The 24133-nt window shown below is 45.8% G+C and overlaps 1 protein-coding gene across 3 annotated transcripts in view; it reads right to left on the reverse strand.

The window, feature by feature from the left end:
• LOC119398316 (uncharacterized) overlaps nt 1-24133 on the reverse strand; it is a 116714-nt gene that overhangs the window by 33453 nt on the left and 59128 nt on the right. The window contains exon 1 of one of the 3 annotated variants that reach the window (XM_037665345.2): nt 5251-5345. The exons of the other annotated variants lie outside the window; for them this stretch is intronic. Coding sequence (XP_037521273.1) covers nt 5251-5304 — 54 coding nt within the window. The 5' untranslated portion in view covers nt 5305-5345. Of the gene's footprint in view, nt 1-5250; nt 5346-24133 lie in introns of those variants that run through there. 3 annotated transcript variants of the gene reach the window in all.

The following is a 24133-nucleotide window of genomic DNA, read 5'->3' on the forward strand; positions in this document are numbered from 1 at the left end:
ATTATTATTATTATTATTATTATTATTATTATTATTATTATTATATTATTATTAATATATCATCATTATCGTCATAATTAAAACATCCGGCGATGCTACATGAAAAGTAGTAGTGCCCTGCCATCGTCGGTGACAGGACCAAAGCCTCCATGCATAAATTTCTATTTCAACAAAAAAAAAGGTTATATTCATTACGTAATGATAAAAAGAAATTCAGGAGCCCTTGCTTTATCGGGAAAATGGCGGCAAGGGAAGGTTGGCTTGTGCGTGCCTGACGTGCTTTCTTTCTTTCCTTCTTTCTTTCTTTCGTTCGTTCGCATTGCTAAAACGCTCCCTCCTAACTTTTTCCTTCCTTCATGCCGGAAATTGGACCTTCAGCCACGTGCTTAGGAGCGCAACACTTCAGCAGTTGCTAAAGGCAACAACGACGGCCATGCGTTCATATCCAGGCAACGATGAAATGTGGCAACTTTGAATGACAAGTCACTTCGATAAGAGATCAGGTTTACGCATCAGAAGCCGCTGATCGCCGTCAAGCCCACGATCGAGAGAGCATCAGTTATTGGAAAACGGCGCATACGAATACGCATGCGACCGGCGAGCCTCTGACGGCCTCATTTCTGTACGCTCGCCGGGTTTTTCGCGTAACGCCGCCGCAGCCACAGAACTTTGTAACTCATAACAAGCTTCGCTTGAAAATATGTATACACACTTCCTGAATGATTCTATCAAATGTTTTCTTTTTTTCTCTTTTTTGTTTCCTGCGTCTTGCTCATCAGAATTTTGTTAAGAACCAATCGCGCTACGTGCTTTTCAGCATACACTGAGTTTGACGATGTAGTGCTGACATCTCTGATTCCGTGTCCAGTTTTTCCAGCGACTACACACGATAACGTGGGAATGGAAGCATGATGCGATTAGCCCATCAGGGTGCCAAAGTTCTATTGAAGTTCGTTTCGAGCGTGTACTTTCAGAGCCTATGCTGTAGCGCTGAAGCACTTGCAGATTGCCAGGCACTTTCGAAGACACGAAAGTAAACGTTAAAGTGGAGGCTTCTCTTACCATTTTAGTATGTTCCGGAATATATTAAATGTGTAAGCATTTCTGTATGCCAATTCAACGGGAAAACTGCGCGCCCTACTGTAGCGTAACATAAATCACTACAAAAAGTAAATGTTAAAACGAAATCAATTTTCTGGGCTGTGCCGGGTTTCGAACCCAGGGCCCACGTTCATAATTGTCTTTACAACTGAGCTAAGCACCCACTTTTTTTTGGTCTTTATTACAGTAAAGCAAGCCGTTGGACTAACAATGGTACTTCAAAAATTATTAATCGGGTATATCCAAACGCATATCAAAGACGCGAAACCAGTCTATAGTGTCACTACAATGTTCGTATATCCCGCGTATTTGAATCATTTATTCCTGGAATACGTGTTTTATTGATCGCGAAGGTTCTATCAGTTTATCTATCAGTCTCGCTCATCAGATACTTTGTAGGCCAATAAGAAAGACGAGGTCATAGAGTCATGTCCCGTCCTTTGCCACGTCAAGGCACGTGATCACGCCTGCAGAACTTGAATATACGTGAACCATATAAATGCGATGTACCAGCGGTGCAAAGCAAATGTTAAAAAGATAACGCTTTCCATGAAGGCTTTGTTGACCAATTTCGTGATGACGGAATAAAAGCCCTCTCTAGGACAAGATATAAAGCGGACACGGAGCATTAATTAATACATCAGGAAAATTATAAACTTGCGAAATTTCCATGCCCAACACGCGTTTCGGCAATCGCGGGATGCGCCTTTCATTTGGGCGTTCCACCAGCAGATGAACGTAAGACGACGAAAGACGCCGCGTCGATGCCGCCCGACAACAACATTCCAGGAAAAATCGCAGCCGTAGAGTTTCCTACAATACAACTCTACGCTTGCGCATCACTGAGACATCTGTGAAATTAAAATTATACGATGAGTTTTTTTTTTTTTTTTTTACAGTAGACATTAATTTCACCGCGTTACAGTCACGGGTCCATTTTGCCAAGCCTTCGCGCTTGACCAAATCACAGCATGTCTGTTGTTGTTGTCGTTGCTGTTGCAGTTTTTGTAGTTGTAGTTGTTGTTGTTGTTTTCGTCGTGGTCCTCGTCGCATTGTCCTTTCGATAACGCAACAACGACGGAACATACAACGTGACTCTCTCAGACGACTACTTTTTGGAGGAAATGAGGTCGATGCCCACTTTTGCCGCTTAATCTTAAACGTTCGTTGATGAAACAACTATATTTAAGAAAATCGAATGCAACACACGAACACAAAAGCTCACCCAACCAAGACATAAAGCCGAAAAAAAAATAATTGTACTGAAAGCATCGACGACAATTCCCAATATCTGAGCGCCAAAGGCTTTTCGTAAGAATGATGCGCCTGAAGGCGTACATTTGTTCCAGTGAGTATACTTAGATATAGCTAGTTATGTCTCGCAATTGTGTAGGGAATATAGCCGTTAACCAACACTTGTAGCAGTAATGTGTGGTGGCGCTTTTTTATTAGCGTGAAGATCTGACAATCACCTACCTCCACGAAATCGGGCAGCAAAAATAGCCAGAGAAAGCTATTGGCTTTAAAATTCCTTAATGCACATCACCTGGGTTCAAACTGAAACAGAATAATGATGCTATGCTGCATGCTTAATTAACTCAATGCAGTCTGAGAAATAAGAAAGTCATCTACTGCGCGCATATATACAGAGTGTTTCAAGAAATGATCCGAAAATCTTCAAAAATAAGGAAAATAAAACTTTTGCTCGCTGCCTACATAATTAATTTTTCTGTAGCGGCAGACATCTTAAAATGACCGGATACATCAATTATGACAGTAATCAAACAAATTAAACTAATTAACTGCTTAATTAGTGGAGACAGGCGGTCGGGTCCAATTGTAGAATTTAAGTCCTTCTAGCGAGGAGCCCATTGCCACTTTGAGAATTCGAAAAAGTAGCCTCTGGTAATTATTGCGCAGTAATGAAATTATACCAAATTCATTGCCAAAACTGTAAATGAAGCGCAGACGAGGGCAAGTAGCAGACGACCAGGATGACGTCACTGTTCATGATTACGATTTCAGCGGTGTTAGTTCTTCCGCATTCGTTAACCTAAGTGCGCTATGCCTGCCTCAATCGCCAGCGCACCCCGCACGCCCACGAAGCGAAGTCGATCCATCGTTGATGTAACGACTTTCGCTCATTCTGGACGTCTTGGAAGAATATGGCAGTAGCGCTCTTTCGCGTTTTGGTTTCGGTTTCGCCTTCGAAATTGGTCAGATTTCATCGCTCTACTAAAATTACCGGCATCCGCTTTTTGGAAATCTCGAAGTGGCAATGGAAGAGCTCCAATACTCCCTCTTGAACCGACCGCCAGTCTATACCAATTAAAAGGTTAACCAAAAAATTTCTTTAACTGTAGCCGTAATTGACGTCTATAGTCATATTAATATGTCTGCTGCCATAGAATAAGTAAATATGAAGGCAGCGAGCAAATATTTCATAATTATCTTATTGTTTAGGGTTTTCTGGCACATTTCCTGAAACAACCTGTATATGTTGTATAGCAATTGCCTGCTTTTATCTTTTTTCTAGGTTTTAGAAATACGCTCCCAAATGTTGCCACCGTATGCACGGATGTCACAGTTACCAGCACTGCATTTTCCCACAATGCTGCTTAGTATTAAAGGGGCCATGACATGGTTACCCAGTAATTCGCGGTTTTCAGCAAAAAATAGAAGTAGACCATCTATTGTGTCTAATAATAATATCTGGGGTTTTACGTCCCAAAACCACGATATGATTATGAGACGCCGTAGTGGAGGGCTCCGGAAATTTCGACCATCTGGTGTTCTTTAACGTGCACCTAAATCTAAGTACACGGGCCTCTACCATTTCGGATCTATTGTGTCTATACGTATATGAATAATGGACTACAAAAGAATATTTCAGTGCAAAATGAGCTCTAGAAGTCGCCGGCTACAAACTCCGCCCACCGCCGGTGACCGCCATTTTTCCACGGCGTGTGTGACATCATGTACTGCATGAGGGGAGCCGTCGTCTTCTACCAAAGTTTCAGCCACTACAAATCGAGCAATTTCATTGCCAAGCTGAAGAAAGCTGAAATAGCTCGATTGCACGCGCATCTAACCACGGAACAAATCGTTCGTCGGGACGCAGACGCTCGCGTAGCGCCAATGTTGTCCGACTCTCAGGCCGATCGTGTGTTTACAAAAATATTCAATTATAAATTAAGTGCTCGACCAAATGCCCTAAAATTTCGCCAGCTTTGTGAACACAAAAGGATTAACACGCATAACACAGATTATGATCGAAAATTGTGTGTCATGGCCCCTTTAACTGGTACATCAACGCGTTCTGTGGTTTTCGCCTCAATATTCATATGCAGCTCACGGGCTACGAGGGACGCCAGTGAGGTAGCTAGGAATTAAATTAAACCACCTTCGGCTCGATAAAATTCAACCAAAATGAATACACGAGCGTTTTACGTACAGCACCGGTCGCGTCGAAATGTAACGACTGCACATCAACTTCGCGACCTGTCACTAAGTGCCATAAGCAGGCCCGTAGCCAGCACTTGCTGAAAGCCTTGACTATTTGAGAAAAACGCCTATTTTCATTATTTATTTTCGGTAAAACACCATGTATCACAAATATTTCGCCCCCCCCCCCCGTCTACGGGCCTGACCATAAGGTACGTGAAATAACAAAATAGGAAGGGAATCAAAAAATAGGAAGAGGTAACAAAACGCCGATACTAGAGTGAGAGTACGCATTTTCCCTGCCCTTTTCGCATATGTGCATGCATACTAGGGCACTGTGAAGCAGCTACATGGTCAGAGAATAACTGCTTCACAGTGTTATTTCTGTCAGTCTGTCGGTCAGTTGGACCCGAACACACATATACCACAAAGTGCACGAAGTTCCCAAAGAACGACAATCGCATAAAAGCATAATTAACATAACCGCCATTCGAAACGAACACTAGACATCGAATGGTGGATTTGTTAGAGTACAGCAGAAAAGGAAAAGAGCTTATAGTGCACTTTTCCTCCATCTCCTTCCCAGTCCCGATATTTACGCTGTAATTAGTTATAGGCGTAACTTCGAGAGTGCAGCCCGAGTTTTCGAGGACATGCATCGATTAATCAAGGTGATTAAGAAACACATAACTGATTTCGTCTTACCAGTGGCACGTAGAGGCAGGGCAGTTTTTGAACCTCCCGATCGGTAGAGTACATCTCCGTTTCTCTTCGAGAGCTTTCGAAGAGCTTGGATACACCAGAGGTCACTCGCAGTCAACGTGTCTAGTCCTCACAGTGACGCGGAGTTTTCTGAAGAACATGGTCAACGTACTCAAGCCGATACGCGGGCAAACCTGGCAGCGCATCACCCCAGTCCTGAACCGCGACATAAGCTTAATGCGCAAACACTCAGCTCACAGGCCAATCATTGAAAGAGAAGGCGAGTCACCTAAGCCCGGAGAAGACTGCGGTACTTGTTCGAGATGTTACTCGTCCAACATCGTAGTACCGGCTCAAGTTTCAATACTTGTCCTCCGTGTTGTCTTGAGCCTGATCTGCCTTAGTATGGCACTCCCGAAGTTCTGTCCAAACGGACGATTTGCTCGCTTACGCTGACAATACGTGCATATCCAATGCGACAGCCACTCTGCTGCAACGGTAGGTCAAGAATTGTGAGTCAGTGAAAAGTCCATCGGTTGTTTCGACGCGATAAAGTCATTTGCTAAGACTGACTTCGAAGTATTATCGCCTTGTCAATTCATTTGGCTTCGACAAATTTACGCGCAGCGCGGAATACGTCCACTTAATATTCGTAAGCGGTATCGAGCAGACGCGTACCTGAGGAAAGACTGGGTTTTTAAGGTTGCAGTGTTGATTCTATATGATATACGTGAATAAATATCCACAAATCTGTGGTCCCATCAGAACCCTAATCTTCAGGACAGAAGAAAGTCAGTTGCATGGAATGGACAGTAAAATTATTCGCTAAAATTATTCATCAAAGCCTCTAGCTTATACGAAAAATAAAGCAGCCCGTATCTATTGACCTAAAAATCCGTCACCCACATAGCACCAAATAGGGCGCAGACTTTGTGAGTGTTCCAAAGCGCCCCGCTACATGAAAATCACTAGTCTGATGAGTGTACAGTTCACCTAGACACTAAAAAGCAAAATAACAAACTATGTGGGAAGGAATGTCATTAATACGATAGTTAGTCGCAGTGATACAGCTTCGTAACAAACATAACCAATGCCAAAATTGGCAGATGCACGGAACTCACTTGTAGAAATAATCCAGATGGTCCAATTAAGCGGTGCTCAAGCCATACAGTTCTTAGCGCTTTCTTTGGGTGAGAACGAAAAAACAAAGTGCATAAAATGCCGAAAACCACAGTGAGTAAACCCGGACATCAACGTTTCTGACTGTACCGCAGAAGCGGTGACGAAAACTCCAAGAATAATTACGATTCTCTGTGCAGCAATGACTTCACGACGTCATAACGCTGTACGTTCCGGCGTTCTGTAATGTCCACCGAATTGCAGAACGTCTTAACGTATCGTATGGCACTAGCGCGAATAATGCACACTATAATGGGACTTTCTTAAAGCAGCCGCAACTAAATAGACCAGGCTGTACAATAAGCAATACAGGATTTCTGAATTACTAAACAACGCTGATTTGAGGACATAGGAGGGGCGTCGGTTTGAAACACTGAAGGTGCATACAGTCATGAAACTGTGCTGATAAGGAACACAATGCAAGACGATACGGTTGCAGTCTACGAATAGTTCAGTTTTGCTGTATTTGTCAGTATAAAGTGAAGGCTCACTTTCCTTATTTGAGTAAACATACGCAAAATTCAAAGATAGGATACGCAAGCACTCTTGCCCGTTGCTTTCACCATAAAAATGTTCACTTCGAACATAGATTTTTCGAGACCTAATTCGGGGGCAAAACTACGTGTCGCTATACCTAAAGCACCACCACAATCACCGTCACAGGAACCAACGGTCGAACTCGGAACGCACCCTGCACGAGCAAGCACCTAAAACTGAGCCCTCTCTAACTATAGGAACAAATCGCGTTATCTCAGGTGCACACATCAGGAAGTCGATGGAAACCAAGCCACGGCAGGATCTCTGATCCGCCTCCACCGCATAAATCGCTCCGAGGTGCACACCACCACTTTGTCGAGACAGACCACGGAACTCGAAACAATATCGTCGCGCTTCGATCCCGCCCTGCCTCTCTGCAGAAAGACAAAACGTGCGCCGCCGGGGATTGCCTTTCGCTGACACATACACCACGCGTCGGCTTGTCCACACACACGACGAGTAGCACGCACAACGCGGGACCGCTCAGCACACGATCACCTGCACTGACCCAAGGATACGCAAGAGCCGACTAAGCGACAGCACCGCAAACTGGGGAGCACACGTCTGTCGACCGGCCGGCGCATCGCCGCAGGGACAAGAATGAGGGCATTCCCGGAACCCGTGGAGGCCCTCAACAGATGGACGGATGCGCGCAATCCGATCGTGACATCTGACCGGTTACCCGGCCGTTCGACCTCAGCAAGCAGCAGAAGCTGGCGGTTGCGGCAGGCGGCGCACGGTTGCGTTCTGGGGGAGGAGGAGGGTAGACCCGTCGAAGACGCGCAGAATACTTCCGCTGTCGCTTTGCTCAGTGTGCACTGCTAGGTGTGCGGAACGAACGTACGGAGGGGGCAGGTCTGGCGGCCTGGTCGGCCCGAACTTCGCAGCAGCGGCGACTTCGGCGGTTACGTACGGCCTACGCAGCCGAGGCGAGAAGGCTTTCCCGAAAGAAAAAGAAAGAACGACCGGATAAGGAGGGCAGACGGGCTACCGTAAAGTCGAGTTGCCGCAATTTTCTTCGTGCGACAGGCAGCGGTGGCAACGGGGGAAGGGGGAGAGGTCGGGTTCGCTTCCTCTCTCTTCGAAGTCCTACGCCGGTTGAGTGGCTGTCCGCTGGAGGGACACTCGCCGGCATTTACCCTTTTTTTCTCTGCCGGTGACCGCGCAAATGTGAACCCCGAACGAGAAGAAGAATGCAGAGTCAAGCAGAGTTTGTGAACCGAAAGCGCTAGCCATCCGCTGCAGTGAGGTTAAAGCACAAACGCACATATAGGATTCGACGGGTGCCGAAGGCAAGAGGTCAAGATCGTGTTTTACGTTCCTCTCGCCTCTATATGGTTCCAGCAGAAAAAAGTACGGATGCGGTGGAGGAATGTAAACTCAGTAGGTGGTGTCGGCGGCACTGAATGGCAAACGCAAGTCGTCGTTCGGAAGCTGGATGCCAAGAACGCGTCTCTGACTCAACAAAACAGCGGCTGAGGCGGTCTTCGGCTTGAACGTGTGACCTAGATGTCCCGGCACGCCGAGGTCGAGTTTAATGTGCCTGTAACACGAACCAACGGCGAGGAGGAAACAAGAAGGCTCGACACGGAACGCGTTATAGCGCGCGTTTTTTGTATAACTGATAACACTGATAATGAAACGTGTTGCATTTGTCACGTAGAGTTGTTCATTAATATTGTTTTTTGTCTTTCCTGTTTCACCACTTGCTTTTGATTATTTTCATGGTATTTTTCAATAGTGAGTATTACCATTATGTTATGTATTGATCGTATTTTTATTGTTAATCAAGCTTATTCATTATTACTCACATGTCCGTATACTATTGCTGTATTTTTGCTGTTAATCAAGCTTATTCATTATTACTCACATGTCCGTATACTATTGCTGTATTTTTTGTAATTACCCCATCCATGTAGCCATAGGAGGTCCCCCTGTCAGTTTCTCTGAAACTTTGGGACCTCCTGCTGTAAAACGCTAACCATGTAACTCAACTGAACAATTTAATAAACTTTAATAAACTTGACTTGACTTGGCTCCTTCCGAACGAATGACGGATAAATAGAACGATTTTACGCTCCGCAGCAAACACCTCTTTTCTGAACAGTAGGTATATTTGCAGATAGTTCAAGGAAGGGTCACCGAAGTCGCAGCGCAGATGCATTATAGTGGCTCCGCGACTTCTATGAAAGAATGGTAAAGACGGCGTAGTCGACATTTAAAAACATTGGGAAGTTTTCTACCTCCTGTCTACGCCTGTGCACCCATGCGATGAACGAAAACTTCTGGCAAAGGCTCTGCATATCCTCGCCTATCCTTGTATAAATTATTTACAGCTACCTACAGAGGCGTACGTAATCGTCCGTATACCCGCATAATTGTCGGCGCGAAACACAGTGTTAAGACAAAAGACTTATGTCTCGTCGAGTCAAGATATCTCGAGTTTTCGCGAGACAGCGTGAGAAGGTGGCGTCAGCATGAATGATGCAAAAAAAAAAAATCTACGTAATAAAAGTCGGTCAAAAGTATACATGATACTCATGTGCATGTATGAGGGCTGACGGCGTACCGATAGTCCCGTGACCTCAATGTAACATGACGTCACAGATCGCCAAAATTTGTGACGTCACAATGACGTCATCACACGACATCGTCGTTTGTTAAAAGGCGGGCTGATCACGGAGGCAGTGCCAAATCATGTAAGGTGCAGAAAGCTTGCAAACCACGTTAGGTTCAGAAGCAGAGGAAAACAAGATGGCTTTCGCCTTCGAGTCGCCCTAGGCGAACGCATAAAGGACCTGTGAAGTTTTCTGTTTGTTTTTGGGTGTTGTTTTTGTTTTGTTCTTGTTTTTCAAACAAATGGGGGATTTCACAGCTGTGAGCGCCTCGCCGTTTTTGGTTACTTCCTTGGCATAAATGTCTTGTAATTAAATCGGTATGCCTTCCGGTGCAACGACGTAGTAACTTGCTTTATATGAGACATATCTTGTGTTTTTTTATTGAGCTTCGAGTCCGTTGTTCCTAGTCGCCGCCGTAGCAGCATTTACTAATGTGAAAAAATTCACGGCCACTTCTACCATCTTCGTTTTTTTTTTTTTTTTTTTGCTTGCACCTTGTTTTCAGTTGTATACAGATTGTCAAAACGCGATATCAGCCACGACATTAAAGCCCAGCCTTCCACAAAAATAGATGCGTTCTGTGCATCTAGAAAGGCGTATCGTGCCATAACTATAGTCCATATGCACACTATCAGCATAAATTCAAACAAAGCATTTTGGAAGTACTATATAACGCATTGGTCAATTTCTATGTACACTGCATTTGTAACACTTGCCTAATACAGATAGACGCCCATTTGTGATTACTTCGTTATTAGAGAACTGTTAAGGAGTGATTAGACGCCGCAATGCATAATTACGCTTAACACAGGGTGTTTCCGATAAAAAGCACCAAGTATTAAAAAAATAAGCATAAGCGTTACGCGTCTCCAATTACCGCAGTATTGTTCTAAGCCATATAGAGCACGTCAGAATATTTTTTTGCAATCCGCAAAGCTCGGCAATTAACAAAGATTACTTAATGAACTTTTTTAAATAGTAACTCTACAGAAAAATCTTCAATACGAAAGTTGTAGCGCTTGTTCAGAAACATGGAATTTTTCAATCTGTGGTAGGATAACTCCCCTGCGTAATTTTTTTCCAGCCTTTCTTTAAATCGCGCGAATTTTAAAAAACAAATACCACGTGACTGTCTCCTAACGCGCGGCGCTTTTAGTGTCCTCAAATGTAAGTTGAACGAACTATCAAAGGCTGCTCTGCGCACGAAGGTCGATTGAGCAGGCTGTATCGGTGACTGCGATGGACGCTAAATGATGGTCTAAAAAAAAATTACGAAAGAGCGGCCGCCACGTGTGAGTGAATCTTTTATCTCGGTCCTTCATCACGCTTTCACCCTCGCCCCTTCCGATGAGTTTCTTCATTGGCGCGAAAGCAAAAGAAAAAAATGCCTACGCTGCATCAAATGCTGCCTTACGGTCTCATGTGGCATTTACTCCGTGTCTGGCGCGTTTTCTTTGAAGAATTTCTTTTTTTTTTGAAACGGTATGCTCCTTTTGTCGGTTAGCGTCCATCGCAGTCACCGACAGCCCGTTCAATCGATCTCCGTGCGCGAAGCAGCCTTTGATAATTCGCTCTACTTACATTTGAGGGCGCTAAAAGAGCCGCACGTTAGGCGGCAGTCACGTGATATTCTTTTTTTTAATTCGCGCGATTTAAAGAAAGGCCGAAAAAAAAATTAAGCAGCTGAGTTATCTTACCATAGACTGAAAAATTCGACGTTTCTGAATAAGCGCTACAACTTTTGTATTGAAAATACTTCGCCAGAGTTATATTTAAACAGTTCATTAAGCAATCTTTGTTAATTACCGAGCTTTGTGGATCGGAAAAAATTTTCTAACGTGCACTATATGGCTCAAAACAATACTGCGCTAATTGGAGACGCGTAGGGCCTATGCTTAATTTTTTTAATATTCGGTGCTTTTTATCTGAAACACCCTGTATGTATTCCGGTGACTTACTTTTCGTTCAGTAGAGAAGTCTCGTGCATTTCATCTTCATTTGACCATTGTGACTACCACCTTTCAATTGATGATCGATCAGCGGGGTTCATATAATGGTGCGACCTTGCAGCTGCGAAGGGCCGTGATAACGGAATTTTGCCCATTCACTTCGAAGGATCCTGCGCATAAAGCTCGGCGAACGATATTTCTTGTATTCTGACCACGTCGAAATGCGACCACCACCGCCGCTCAGCAACGTATTTTTCGTTAACACTGAATTTAATGTTAAAACATTCATCGTCTAACACTATATCCCCCTTTCTTTCTCCACAAGTCGTTTTGCGCCCCCGAGGGCCGAGCTCCTCCACTGACAGGGACTCATGTGCACAGTCTGCTGACTCGTTTGAACTCACGCATAAGGATGAATGAAAAAGAAAATCGCGTTCTCTATTGAGCCGGAAATCGAACTTTCAACCTTTCTATGATCGTCATGACAAGGAAGAAATTATTTAGCCAGGGATAAGCGGAGAAACGGGAAATGCCTACGACGGGTTTGCTGAAACGTGATTGGTGTCAGGCTTCAGTTCGCACATGAACGTGAAATGGTAGTACAGCGCGAAACGCTAGACGAGCGTTTCGCGCTCACACGAGAGCCTGCACAACCAGTAGCAGCACTGATTACAGGGCTGGCTTTTTCTATTTGTATGTATAGTCACTGGTAGTAAAGTATAGCCCGCAGGCACACTTGCACACATCCAAGCGCACGCGGCACGCTGCAAGAGCCACGACACGACGAAGAGGAAGTACAGTGACGACTGACAGCAGACGAACTGAATCCGAAATGCCCTCGCTCCTTGACATATTCATTCTCGCTCGCGCGTGGTTGTCACGCTGACCCCGTATTTGACTCCGGCAGTGTTCCATCAGTCGTAATCACAGTCGACCAAGCGTTTGAGAGGCGTGGTCTCAAACCCGACGGCCCGGTGCGCCCGACTGATTCCCGGAGTACTACGCACGCGGTGCTCCGCAGCCCGGGTGCGTGGTTGTGCCCCACTTGGTGGACGCTCCGCTGCCTGCGACTTGCCCCCCTCCCTTTCCTGCCGACGAACGTCACGCGCTGTTTCTGCCTGTTATGAAGCGCTACGCAAGCAGACCAGAAGCGCTGCTTTCCGTCTAAACAGCGGCATACGCTAGTCCATTCTTTTTTTTTTTTTCCTTGCGGTTACTGCGCCTGGTTTATGCAGCAGGCGACGCAACCAGCCGTGCAGTGCAAAACGTTATCGAAACAAGCACCCGCGTACCGAGGGATCTTATCTATGCATGAAACGGTGGACTCTCGCCGCAAGCTCTATACGCATATCCTATGCGCATATATCTTAGATTCCAGATAGCCAAACGGTATTTTTTAAGGAGGTTTGCTGCGAAACATACGTAGTTAAAAATGAACGAAGGGAGATCGAATAAAGGTATGCGGTCCAATGCGATGCAGATACTGGAGCAATGGGGTAACGCTCATGTTGTCCGTTATCCAATGGGAATGGTCTCGTGGAATATGGGATTGAGTTCGGGTCTCACTGACATACTTTGTGTCGAATCATAATTTCTTATTGAATTCAACTACCGCATTTACTCGCCCACTACGAGCGCTCGTCAACACTGGCTAATGTTGGCTTTATATTGGCTAATCTTGGCTAGTGTTTGCTAATGTCGGCTATCCGCTGTTGTTATAACAACATTCCCTTCAATCTCAATCCAGTTATTGATTTGTCTACCAATTTTCATGTGTACGCGTGCGTGCGCGTACATGCGCAGTAGTTCAGGACAGGAAGAATTGCGGAAATAATGCTCCTGATCTTTACGTAACCGCTTCTAGGCACTGTTACAAAGAATCTGTGCATAACTAGGCCAGTCGTAACTCCTCTAACAGTAGCCCTGAGAACAGAAAACCACGGAAACCCACCACTGGTCCACTAAGAATGAAGAAGTTGTCCGCGGGCAAACACGTCACAGAAATTGGGCAAACCCCACTACTCACCACTGGTTCCACTAGGACGTCGCGAAACGTAGAATGCGACAAAAAAAAAAAAACGCATGCTTCTCAAATGCCTCCTGAAGATCGTGCACGAAACGCCAAGTGCATGCGGCAAGCCAGACAAGACGACGCATGTCGCGGCAAAAGGACGCATGCTGCTCAAATGGAAAACTTTAAAGGGGAACTCAAACGGGACTTCTTGTGCCTTTCTGTACATTTCACGAAAATTCTGTGCCTTTCAGTGTCTTTCATCAAAAGACTGTCACCCCTGTGCCGTGTGCTACACAGCTTCGCTGGTCATCTACCTTGAAAGAGTGGAATGGCTCATGAATTTTGTTTTGTTTAGCTTTGTCTGCGTTGTGTGTATCGTTCACTGCAGCGAAACAGTTATTGCAAATATTTCAATGCCGTTAAACGTGAGCCGCTGCACGCATTTAACCGAACCGAAAACCACAGCAAATGCTTATGAAAAACACTTTCCTTGGCATTGTTATCTGTTATTTCTCATTAATATTGTGTCTAACGAAGAAAAATGAGCCCTTAAAAGTCATCTTCTTTCCTAAAGACACACACAGGCAGTCATTCGCTAGACAGAAAAGAAAAAACGTCGCGGGACAATGCAGTAAATGATTTCGTCAATCAAGCTCAGCGCTCTATATTACACCTCTAAACCACCTGCCTGGCCTTCAGTGACCGCAGTATGTTCTAAATATGATTATATGACCTCCTTCTGTTCATTTTTTTGTAACGGTACTCTTTTATACAGGCCTACACTTTTAATATTGATTACCGGTAATGGTATAATCATTAGGCAGAGACGCAAAAAGTGTAGCTAATTAATTTGTCTATCTCACAAACACACGCTACACAAGCTAATTATTTAACTTTTGAACAAACGCAGGTGTCATAGCCAGTTCGGAATAGATGCTCTAATTCACGGCGTCATTACGAGTATAGAGTGATTTACGAGCGCTCTAGAAAGAGTTAGTCCTCGTAAGACGCCTCTTTTGGTGTGTGTTAAGGTGTTTGAGGCTTAACTCATGTTAAGCCTCAAATAGGGAATAACACTCGAAATAACACTCGAATAACACTCGAAATTAGTGTAAGTGGCATTGAGGCCTTGCTCGAGAACCTCGATGAAAGTAAAGCTACGGGTCCTGATGGCGTTTCTCCAAGAGTGCTAAAACAGTGTGCTCATCCAATTTCACTTTACCTTTATTTAATCTTTGAAAAATCGTTAGGTACTGGTCGGTTGCCACAAGATTGGAAAGTAGCAAATGTAGTCCCAATTCACAAAAGAGGTTCCAAGAAAGACGTCGCGAATTATAGACCTATTTCGCTTACATCGATATCCTGCAAGATTATTGAACATATAATATACAAGGCTATAATGAAGCATTTATTAGATCACAATTTATTAACAAAGAAACAACACGGTTTTCGTAAAGGTTTTTCATGTACAACGCAGCTTCTTGAATTTTTTAACGACCTAGCATCAGAAATAGACTTGGGTGGGCAAACAGACTGCATTTTTCTCGATTACAGCAAGGCCTTTGACACTGTTTCCCATCCTCTGCTCCTTGGAAAAGTACGAGCGCTAAATATAGACAAAAAAATTCTTCATTGGATTGAAAATTACTTGTTTCAACGCCGCCAATGTGTTGTTTTAAATGGCATTAAATCGGGTTTTCTTGAAGTCACATGCGGCGTCCCCCAGGGGTCTGTGCTGGGGCCTCTATTATTTATCATTTTTATTAATGACATTAATGTGGGCATAGGCTCCAATATTCGGCTATTTGCAGATGATTGCGTTATTTACAGAAAAATTCGAAATGAACATGATGTCAGTGAATTACAGGCTGACCTTGAACGTATTTATCAATGGTGTCTTAAGTGGCAAATGAATTTAAACACTAACAAGTGCGTCCATATGTGTTTTTCAAAGAAGAAAAAAATAATTAATGCTAACTATTATTTAAGGGGAAACATTTTAGATAGAAAATGTAGGTACAAATATTTGGGTGTATTATTGTCGCACGATTGTTCCTGGAATGCACATGTGGATTATGTGGTTGCTAAGGCTGCCGTGGCATTGAACTATATCCAAAGGAACTTGAGATGTGCAGATTATCAGCTTAGGAACACGGCTTACCTCACCTGTATTCGACCAATTTTAGAATATGCTTGTACTCTTTGGGACCCGTCACAAGTAGGCTTGATTAATAAATTAGAAAAAATTCAAAACAGAGCAGCTAGGTTTGTCCTGAGTCGGTATGGAAGAAATCACAGTTGCACCGAAATGAAAAAAGAATTAAACTGGGAGTCAGTTTCATCACGACGTAAAAAACTACGTTTGAAGTTGTTATATCAGATATTTCATAATAAAACAGGAATTGAGAGAGACACTTACCTAAAACAGCCAGAGTACATATCTGAACGTGTGGATCATATACACAAAATAAGGCCATACCGGGCCAGGACGAACCTGTACGCGAATTCATTTTTTGTGAAAACCATTAACGAGTGGAATGGTTTGATGTCTGAGCAAGTGTGCAGTAAAAATGAAGATGTGTTTTTTTCATGTTTGTAACCCCCCTGCTGTAACGCCTCCGGGCAAAGCGGGGTTATGTATGAATAAAGAATGAATAAAGATGGTAATGAAAACGGTCCCCGTGGGCACGGAAAGCAACACGCCTAAATATATACGCGCGCAGTTGCCACTGAGAAGAAACACAGCAGCCTGCGAAATCGCGTCTTCTAGTGGTCGGTACAATTGTTTCCTTGCACGAAGATGCAGCTAGAAAAAGAATCGGAGGATCGACAACCGCCGATGGGCGACCTGCAGGCGCACTCAAGTGGACGAAATTACGCTTGCGTACACGCAAAGGACCTCCAGTAATGCGATGTCCTGTCCCCCGCTTCTATTGAACGCTTTATTTGGTAAAAACAGACAAAATAACGACTCTCAATGAGGCCGAGAAAGTGGGACGTCAGTGAATGTGATTAGGATTTCTACGCCGTGCTTTCTTCGGACACGTACGCACGTCAAGCGACAGTGCGTATATACACGTCATAAATCATACATGCCTCATGACTTTCGCGGCTAATATCTTGATTAGCTTCACTGCGAAGCTATATAGACCAGGCCCCACATTTACAAAAAAAACGTTTTACGCTAGTATTGTCCGTAATAGAACGTTCTAGCCAATCCTGATGTTAGACATATCATCAATTAACCTCAACGACCAGTGGCAAAGACCTCTTACAAGCAGGAAGCTTTGGGAACTTGGCCCCGGATTCATTTACTCTCGCACCCGTGTTTAGAGCAAGCATACATAATCTCAACGCCACTTAAAACTTGTCTGCGCGGCTGATGTTGACGTAACAGCTGATGGTGAGCGAACAGCGGCGACAAATAGGCGATAAGGACAAGCCCGACGCTATCATGGTCGTTCGTTCCACCTGACCAGCAGCCACTGGCCTAAGATGGCTGCCGCACATGCAATGAACATTCTGGTATAGATGGCGAAGGCGCTAACACAGGCTAGTTCTTATATATTGGAGTCCGAATAGCATTCGCGGGACAAGACATGAAGATGGATGACAAAGCGCTGACCTGTAACAAACGCGCTTCTTGCAATCTGCGTACAAACTATAAATGTAACGAAAAGAGTGAAACAGAAGAAAATTTTATACTAGGTGACTTCATGTGATTTCGTGTCACGTATACAACAAAGCCAGGTGCGCACTTAGAATTCAACTTCTGTGAAAACATTGAAAGAATGTTGAAAGGTGGAAGAAATTATACAGTCAGCTACATTGCCAATTTTATTTTTGTTTTGATTGCGGTGAATTTACGAAAGTTGTCCTTGTTTTTTTTATGCCACCCATTGCAATAGTGACAGTTCACGATTTTTATGCGTACACAAAGGTGGACAATAAAAACGCAAAAGACGAGATAGAGATCTAATGAAAGATATGCAAGTTAACCCGATTAGCTACCATACACAGGGGAGGGAGAAAGGAAAATAAAAGATAAAGAAGAAAGGTGGAAACGTTTTAGATTAGAGCAGCACGTGGGCTCTGAAAGGCACCGTAGTAAAATATTGTACCCCCAGTGATGACAAGTCACGAGTGTCTTTTAGTCAAATCATGCCATCTTCATGTTTTGCGTACCCCACACACCCCCTTTTGCGCTTGCGGTGACCCTGGTCGGGCAAGTGACGAACCGCGATAGGAAACGTACTTCTGTACGGTCCAAATCTGCAATGCCTGTCTGACACCTCCACAACAAGATATACCGAGATACTCGACAGATATACGGCGCTTCTCCTAAACTGCCTTTATTTCGTTAGGAGTGTCCACGTAAAACCGACAGCCCATCGAGATCAAAAACAGGCCAAGGCCATTCCATTTCGCATCCGACAACTTCCCTTACACCCCCTCCCTCTTCTGCGCTAACCGACAGGGTGCGCGAGAAACACGAGGAGACCGAACTCCATAAATATATCGTAGATCGTTTATCTCTTTCTCTTAGCCCGTCGCTATCTTTCTCGGCCTTTCTGCGTCTTCGTCCCTCGCCCTCTCATTCGCGCTTTTCCTCGAAGGAGTCCTGTCGCAATGCACGCGCGTGCCGGGAGGAGTAGCGACCACCGTAGCCATCTTCGGCCGTGTCACGCCGCTGCACTCCCCCTTTTACTCAGCTGGCCGCCGGCCTGCCTAGCTTTCAGTGGGACACGCATCCACTTTTCCCGTTGGTCACGCCACGCGGCCCTTTTTTGCATCGGCGCGTTTCCTAAGCAGCCCTCCGAACGAACGCGCTCGCGAAGCAGCGCCGCGCGGCCGACGCTCGCGCGCGCACAAACACATCGCGCGAGGAGAAGCTTGTCCCCTTCCTCACTTACGTGGGCGCGCTTTCTTTTTCATTTTGTCCAGCGCGCACGCGGTGACGGCAGCCGAGCGCGCAAGTATACAAGTTATCCACGCATCGCGGTCCACAAGCAGGCATGAGGAAGGCGACCGCTGCATGGGCGCTTTCTGGCCTCTCGTTGCTATTTTTTTTTTTTTCCAGACCTCGTCGGCAAACTTGTCCTCTCGATACAAGCGAAGCAGCTGAGTATACTCGCAAGATGCCCAGGGCTGCGAATTGATTTCGGCCGCTGTGGGTCGCGGTGCTGCGCGGGCTGCACCGATTCCTCCGAAACCAACTATCAGCTGCTACAAGCAGCAAGCGCTACGTCGGAGTTCGAGGCACGCGGAGGAAAAAGCGAAAACGAGTTGCGATCAGGCGCGGAACACATCGCCAAGCTGCAGCGCAAGGTATGCGGCGCCGTAAGTGCCGCGTCGTATATGTATACGTGCGAGACCAAGGTGCAGTGGCTGCAGAATTTGTGGCCTTTGCCTTAGCTCAGAGGTGACTTCGCTCATCTTCCCACTTCTTGTGCACGTTGAAGCGCTCTCTTACACCAGTATCTCCTCTGAACTTTATAGCCACTGGTCGGCCCAGTTTGTGAGTGAGTGAGTGAGTGAGTGAGTGAGTGAGTGAGTGAGTGAGTGAGTGAGTGAGTGAGTGAGTGAGTGAGTGAGTGAGTGAGTGAGTGAGTGAGTGAGTGAGTGAGTGAGTGAGTGAGTGAGTGAGTGAGTGAGTGAGTGAGTGAGTGAGTGAGTGAGTGAGTGAGAAAATGTCCTTGTTCAGCAACATAGGTCGGCAAACTCACTCATGCCTGCTTGTGGACCGCAATGCGTGGATAACTTGTATCGCCGCATCGCGATGATCCTCACCTCGCGGGGCTGGATAGTCGTCCACCGGATAAACAAATAAAGTATTTTAACTAACTAACTAACTAACTAACTAACTAACTAACTAACTAACTAACTAACTAACTAAATAACTAACTCATGAGTCGACTCACTCAGACTAAGATCTGGTCGTGAGTTTGAGTTCAAGTGAGTTCGGGTTAGAGCACTGCACGGGCCCGGGCCGGCCCGAAAGCCCGGGCCCGGCCCGGCCCGCGGGCCGGGCCGTCCGAAGCGTTTTTCGGCGGGCCCGGGCTGGGATCGGGCTTGAAAGTGCGGGCCCGGGCCGGGCCCGGGCTTGAGGCTGCGGGCCGGGCCGGTCTCGGACCCGCTCATTAAAAGGCGTAAGTCGGGCCTTCGAGCACACGCGAACGTTATGCATTGCATGGTCTAAGGTTACTGCGCCAAGCTGAAGTGACACGTGCAAAGAGTTGGCTCTTAGTAAAGCTTAGCAATAAAAATAGAAAAACAGTTGAAGTGCTATTTTTTTCACCATTATAGATATAGGTTGTTCCCATGGGAGGAATAAAGATTTCGGTCTTTTATTCGAGGTTGACACATACGGTACATTTCATTTATATTCCTTGGTATTACGTGCCGAAACCACGATATGATTACGAGGCACGCCGTAGTGGCACCGGATCAATTTCGACCACCTCGAGTTCTCTAACGTGCACCTAAAGGTAAGTATATACACGGGTGTTCTTGCATTTCGCCCCCATCAAATTGCGGCCGCCGTCGCCGCAGGAATCGCACCCGTGTCCTAGGACTTAACAGCGAAACAGCTTAACCGCTGAGCTACCACCGCGGGCAAAGCAACATTTCGATGCATGTACACACCGAATTTTCCGTCCGATCGCCCGCTACAAAGAGCACAACATCATTAATAATATAATCATCAACAACTAATATGCTCTAGCGGGCCCGGGTCGGACCTGGTCATGAACAAGCGCGCCATGGATTAGTTTAGTAATGAACGCCCGGGCCCAGGCCGGACCCGGGCGTGGAAAGACGGGCCCGGGCCGGGCTCGGGCTGGGTACGGTCAAGTACGCCCGGGCCCGGGCTTGGAACCACGGGCCCGGGCCGGGCTCGCGCTGGGTTCGGTCATGTACGCCCGGGCCAGGGCCGGGCCCGCGCTTGGAACCACGGGCCCGGGCTGGGCTCGGGCTTCATAAAGCGGGCCCGGGACGGGCCCGGGCCGTAAAATCCGGCCCGTGCAGTGCTCTAGTTCGGGTGAGTCCGGTTGAAGAAAATTTTAGTCAGTCTGAGTCCGAATGAGTATAGTTGAGGGAAATATTGGTGAGTCCGAGTCCGAGTGAGCCCTAAGCGCAAAATATATTTTTTGAGTGAGTCCGAGTAAGCTCCACCTTTTGTTGCCGACTTATGGTCCTACCTACTCATCTTTTTTACTATCAGCCTTATATCGGCTTACATTTATACTCAAGTATATTCACACATATCTCAGCACGCTGGCATTCATGCGCCACCTCAATATTTATTGATCAGAGGTGTGAGTAAGGGAAGGGGTGCCATGACCTCCCCATGCAAGCCCTTTCTTGGGAAGTTCTTGATAAAAATATATCGTGTGAGTCGCGTACTTCATAAATATCCTTCCTTGATCGATATATGATAATGATATATGATTTATGATGACAACTCGTATTTGAAGGTGCAAGATTAAAAGGCATATTGTAGAGCACTGATTATGTAAGATACTGGCGTTTAAGAGGATTGTCACCATGATCGAAAAAGCTAATTTTATACCGACGGACTCATGAGTCGACTCACTCAGGCTCACTCAGACTCAGGTGAAGCCGTGAGTCTGAGTTTGAGTGAGCCCTCAGAGAAAAACATATTTCTTGAGTGAGTCTGAGTGAGGTCCAATTTTTTTGCTGACCTATGTTCAGCAAATTGATGCGCTGGACGTGGTAAGCTGAAGGCAGCTGAACTACAAGTATTCGGTAGTTTCCTGAGACCTACAGATACAAAGATATTTTAGAGCTCAGAGATGTTCTATACAGGGCCCTGGATCAATCTTTACTGGGGTTGTTTAACGTGCACCCGATCCCTGAAACAACAGCGTTCGCGCACTGTAAGGATATAGAATATAGAATACAGCTTGAACAACAACAACAAAAACGAAATGTCGTCAGATCTCTCACAGAGGCAAACGTCACAGTCCCTTTAGGTAACGCTAAGGAGAGCACAGTCGAAAGCCACGCTTTTACGATACAGTCATCAAATTACGTTGACGCTCTCGGTAGATTGCATTGCTCCTAGCCCCCCACTCCCCCTCAAGCTTTGTTCATTTCACATGGCGTTGCACAACCTCCGGGTTCAGCCCACCCTTGATGAAGCGCCGATGTGATGTGATGATGCCACTAAATCACGTCATAACGTGATGTCATGACGTCACACGATGGCGTCATTGATGACGTCATGACATGATGTTACGTGACGTAATTTTCGTACCACTCGTGTTGCCACCACCAGACGCCAAATTTTTTTTGCTCATATGAGTCATATAAGGCTTTCGCCTTAATAATTGTCTGAACGATTAGCTTTGCGTTTCATGTTTCGTCCTGTGGCAGGTTATACCTTTCAATTTTAGAAAACTTTGCGTCGACCAATCATTTCGACGCATCACATTGGAGCGTAAACTTCAAGTATGGATTTGGTAACTGGAAGGTGACTAGTACTGAGCTTATTGTACAGGAGGTCATGACTGCCACAATAAAACAATACTATATATGTCGTTTCGTGTTCAGTGACAGCGTTAACACCGGCAAAAAGAAAAAAAAACTAGAATGCTAACACGCACTTATCCCTCATTCTCTATAGAATTGGCGAAGAAACGAGTGCATCCAAGGAATTTACTGACAATTAGTTTGTGCGGGATAGATGCGTTAGGCTAGCACTGTGGAGACATACTCAAGGTCATGAGCTCCAGGGGTTACGCGCCGTTGTGGTTTTCGGGCACACGATATAATCGCCCGATCTACCGCACACCAGAGTCTTTGATAGTCATCCCTTTCGCAGTTGCCTTTTGCGATATACAAGGTAGCGACGCGACTTCAGTGCGTGCAACAGACTCATTTCATTTCATTCTTCATAACAAAAGGATTGGGCTTCACTGACGACGCCGACATGGTTGCGGTCAAGGGATCGCGACCCGTCGGAGGAACAAGATGGATTGGTGCGGACACACCCCTGCAACTCTGAGGCCAATCTAGAAAGGTCGCTCTGCGCGGGCAACTTGCATGTCGAAAAAGGAAGTCGCAAGCCGCCGCGTACGTTGATTGCGACCTAAAAGTCCTCGTAGTTTCCAGTTGAATGGCATCGTTCAAAGTTGGCCCAGATACTGCTGTCCACATCGCGCCACAAGATTGGTTGGTGATGGCGGTATAAGCCTCGCCGAAGCGAAGTTATGGTGAAATAAATGCTGCAAGTATTGACAGGTTGAACTTGTGTTCTTGCTGTTAAAAGCTCAAAACTGTACTTCCTGTGTCCGTTCGTCCATCCGTTACGCGAACGAGGACCCCATTCGTCATCGACGTCATTGAGTCATCGTCAAGCGGCCTATTCATCCTCAGCTTCGCCGTAACCATAACGCGAAGAAAAAATAATACGTTTGCCATCTTTGCCACTACGTTGTCCACGCTGCAGACAATGTGAGACTGAGCAAACCAGCCTATATAAAACGAATTTTTGGCGTAGGCCGTCGTGCGAATAAGCGTAATCGCTCTTATGCTTTAAAATGCCATGAACCATTTTTCCCAGTTATCATCGAATGACCACAGTATCGGAGTTTAATGCCTCACGAATCGATTGCCGCAAAAATTTTCTTAAATCCGCCAAGAACGAGCGAAGTTAATTACAGCGATTTGCCGCGCGCTTTAAAGGGACACTAAAGGCTAATATTAAGTCGACGCTGATTGTTGAAATAACGGTCCAGAAACCTCGTAGCGCTACTTTTGTGCCAAGGAAGTGCTTATCACTTTTTAGTGGTCCGCATCGCGTTAGCGCACTTCAAATCACCCGCCTGAAAGCGGTGTTTCTCACGTCACTGCTGCCGTGTCCAACACTGCCCGCCTTTACTGCGCGGCGGCGTGCACTGGCGGCGTGCGCCATTCGGGCATCCGGCAACATCACATGCATGCGGCATTTTGTCGAACTTTCTGTCAGAGCGACTTTCACGAGCGTGCAAAACACACGCGGCAGTACGCGATACCGAAACTACCACTGAGACGCGACCGCGTGAGCGAAGCCGGGCGCCGGGCGAAGCGCAGTTCGGCGAAAACGGAACTTTTGAACCACGCGCGCCGTTCCCCATGGCAACGCCATAGAGGTTCTTTTTTCCATGAATCAAAGAGAAACGAACAAGCAGCATTTTATTACGTCTCTTGATGCACGGAAGGTTTTTTTTTTATTGCAGCTAGTTTGATTACTAGTGATTAATTGTAGTCGGACGCTCTCACGTCATCGGGATCATTTCCAAAGTGTCCCACTCGTGGCGCACGTCGTGTGATACATTTAGCTTAATTTCTCGGTAAGTAGTGCACTGCTGTTGATAATATTGCCGTTTTAGACGTTGTCATACATTGAGCTTTCACTCAGACATAAATTGTTATTTGCCTTTAGTGTCCCTTTAAGCGCTTTCTCTCTTCTCTCGTCCTGACGAGCGCGCTGGAAGCTACGCAGGAAGAGATTGCACGTGTTCTAAACGCCGCTCTCGATTTGCTAGCCTTAGCATGCTATCTGCTGTTAGACGTCAAACAGCAGG

This window comes from Rhipicephalus sanguineus, chromosome 1, assembly GCF_013339695.2.
Source record: "Rhipicephalus sanguineus isolate Rsan-2018 chromosome 1, BIME_Rsan_1.4, whole genome shotgun sequence".
Taxonomy (NCBI): Eukaryota; Metazoa; Arthropoda; class Arachnida; order Ixodida; family Ixodidae; genus Rhipicephalus; species Rhipicephalus sanguineus.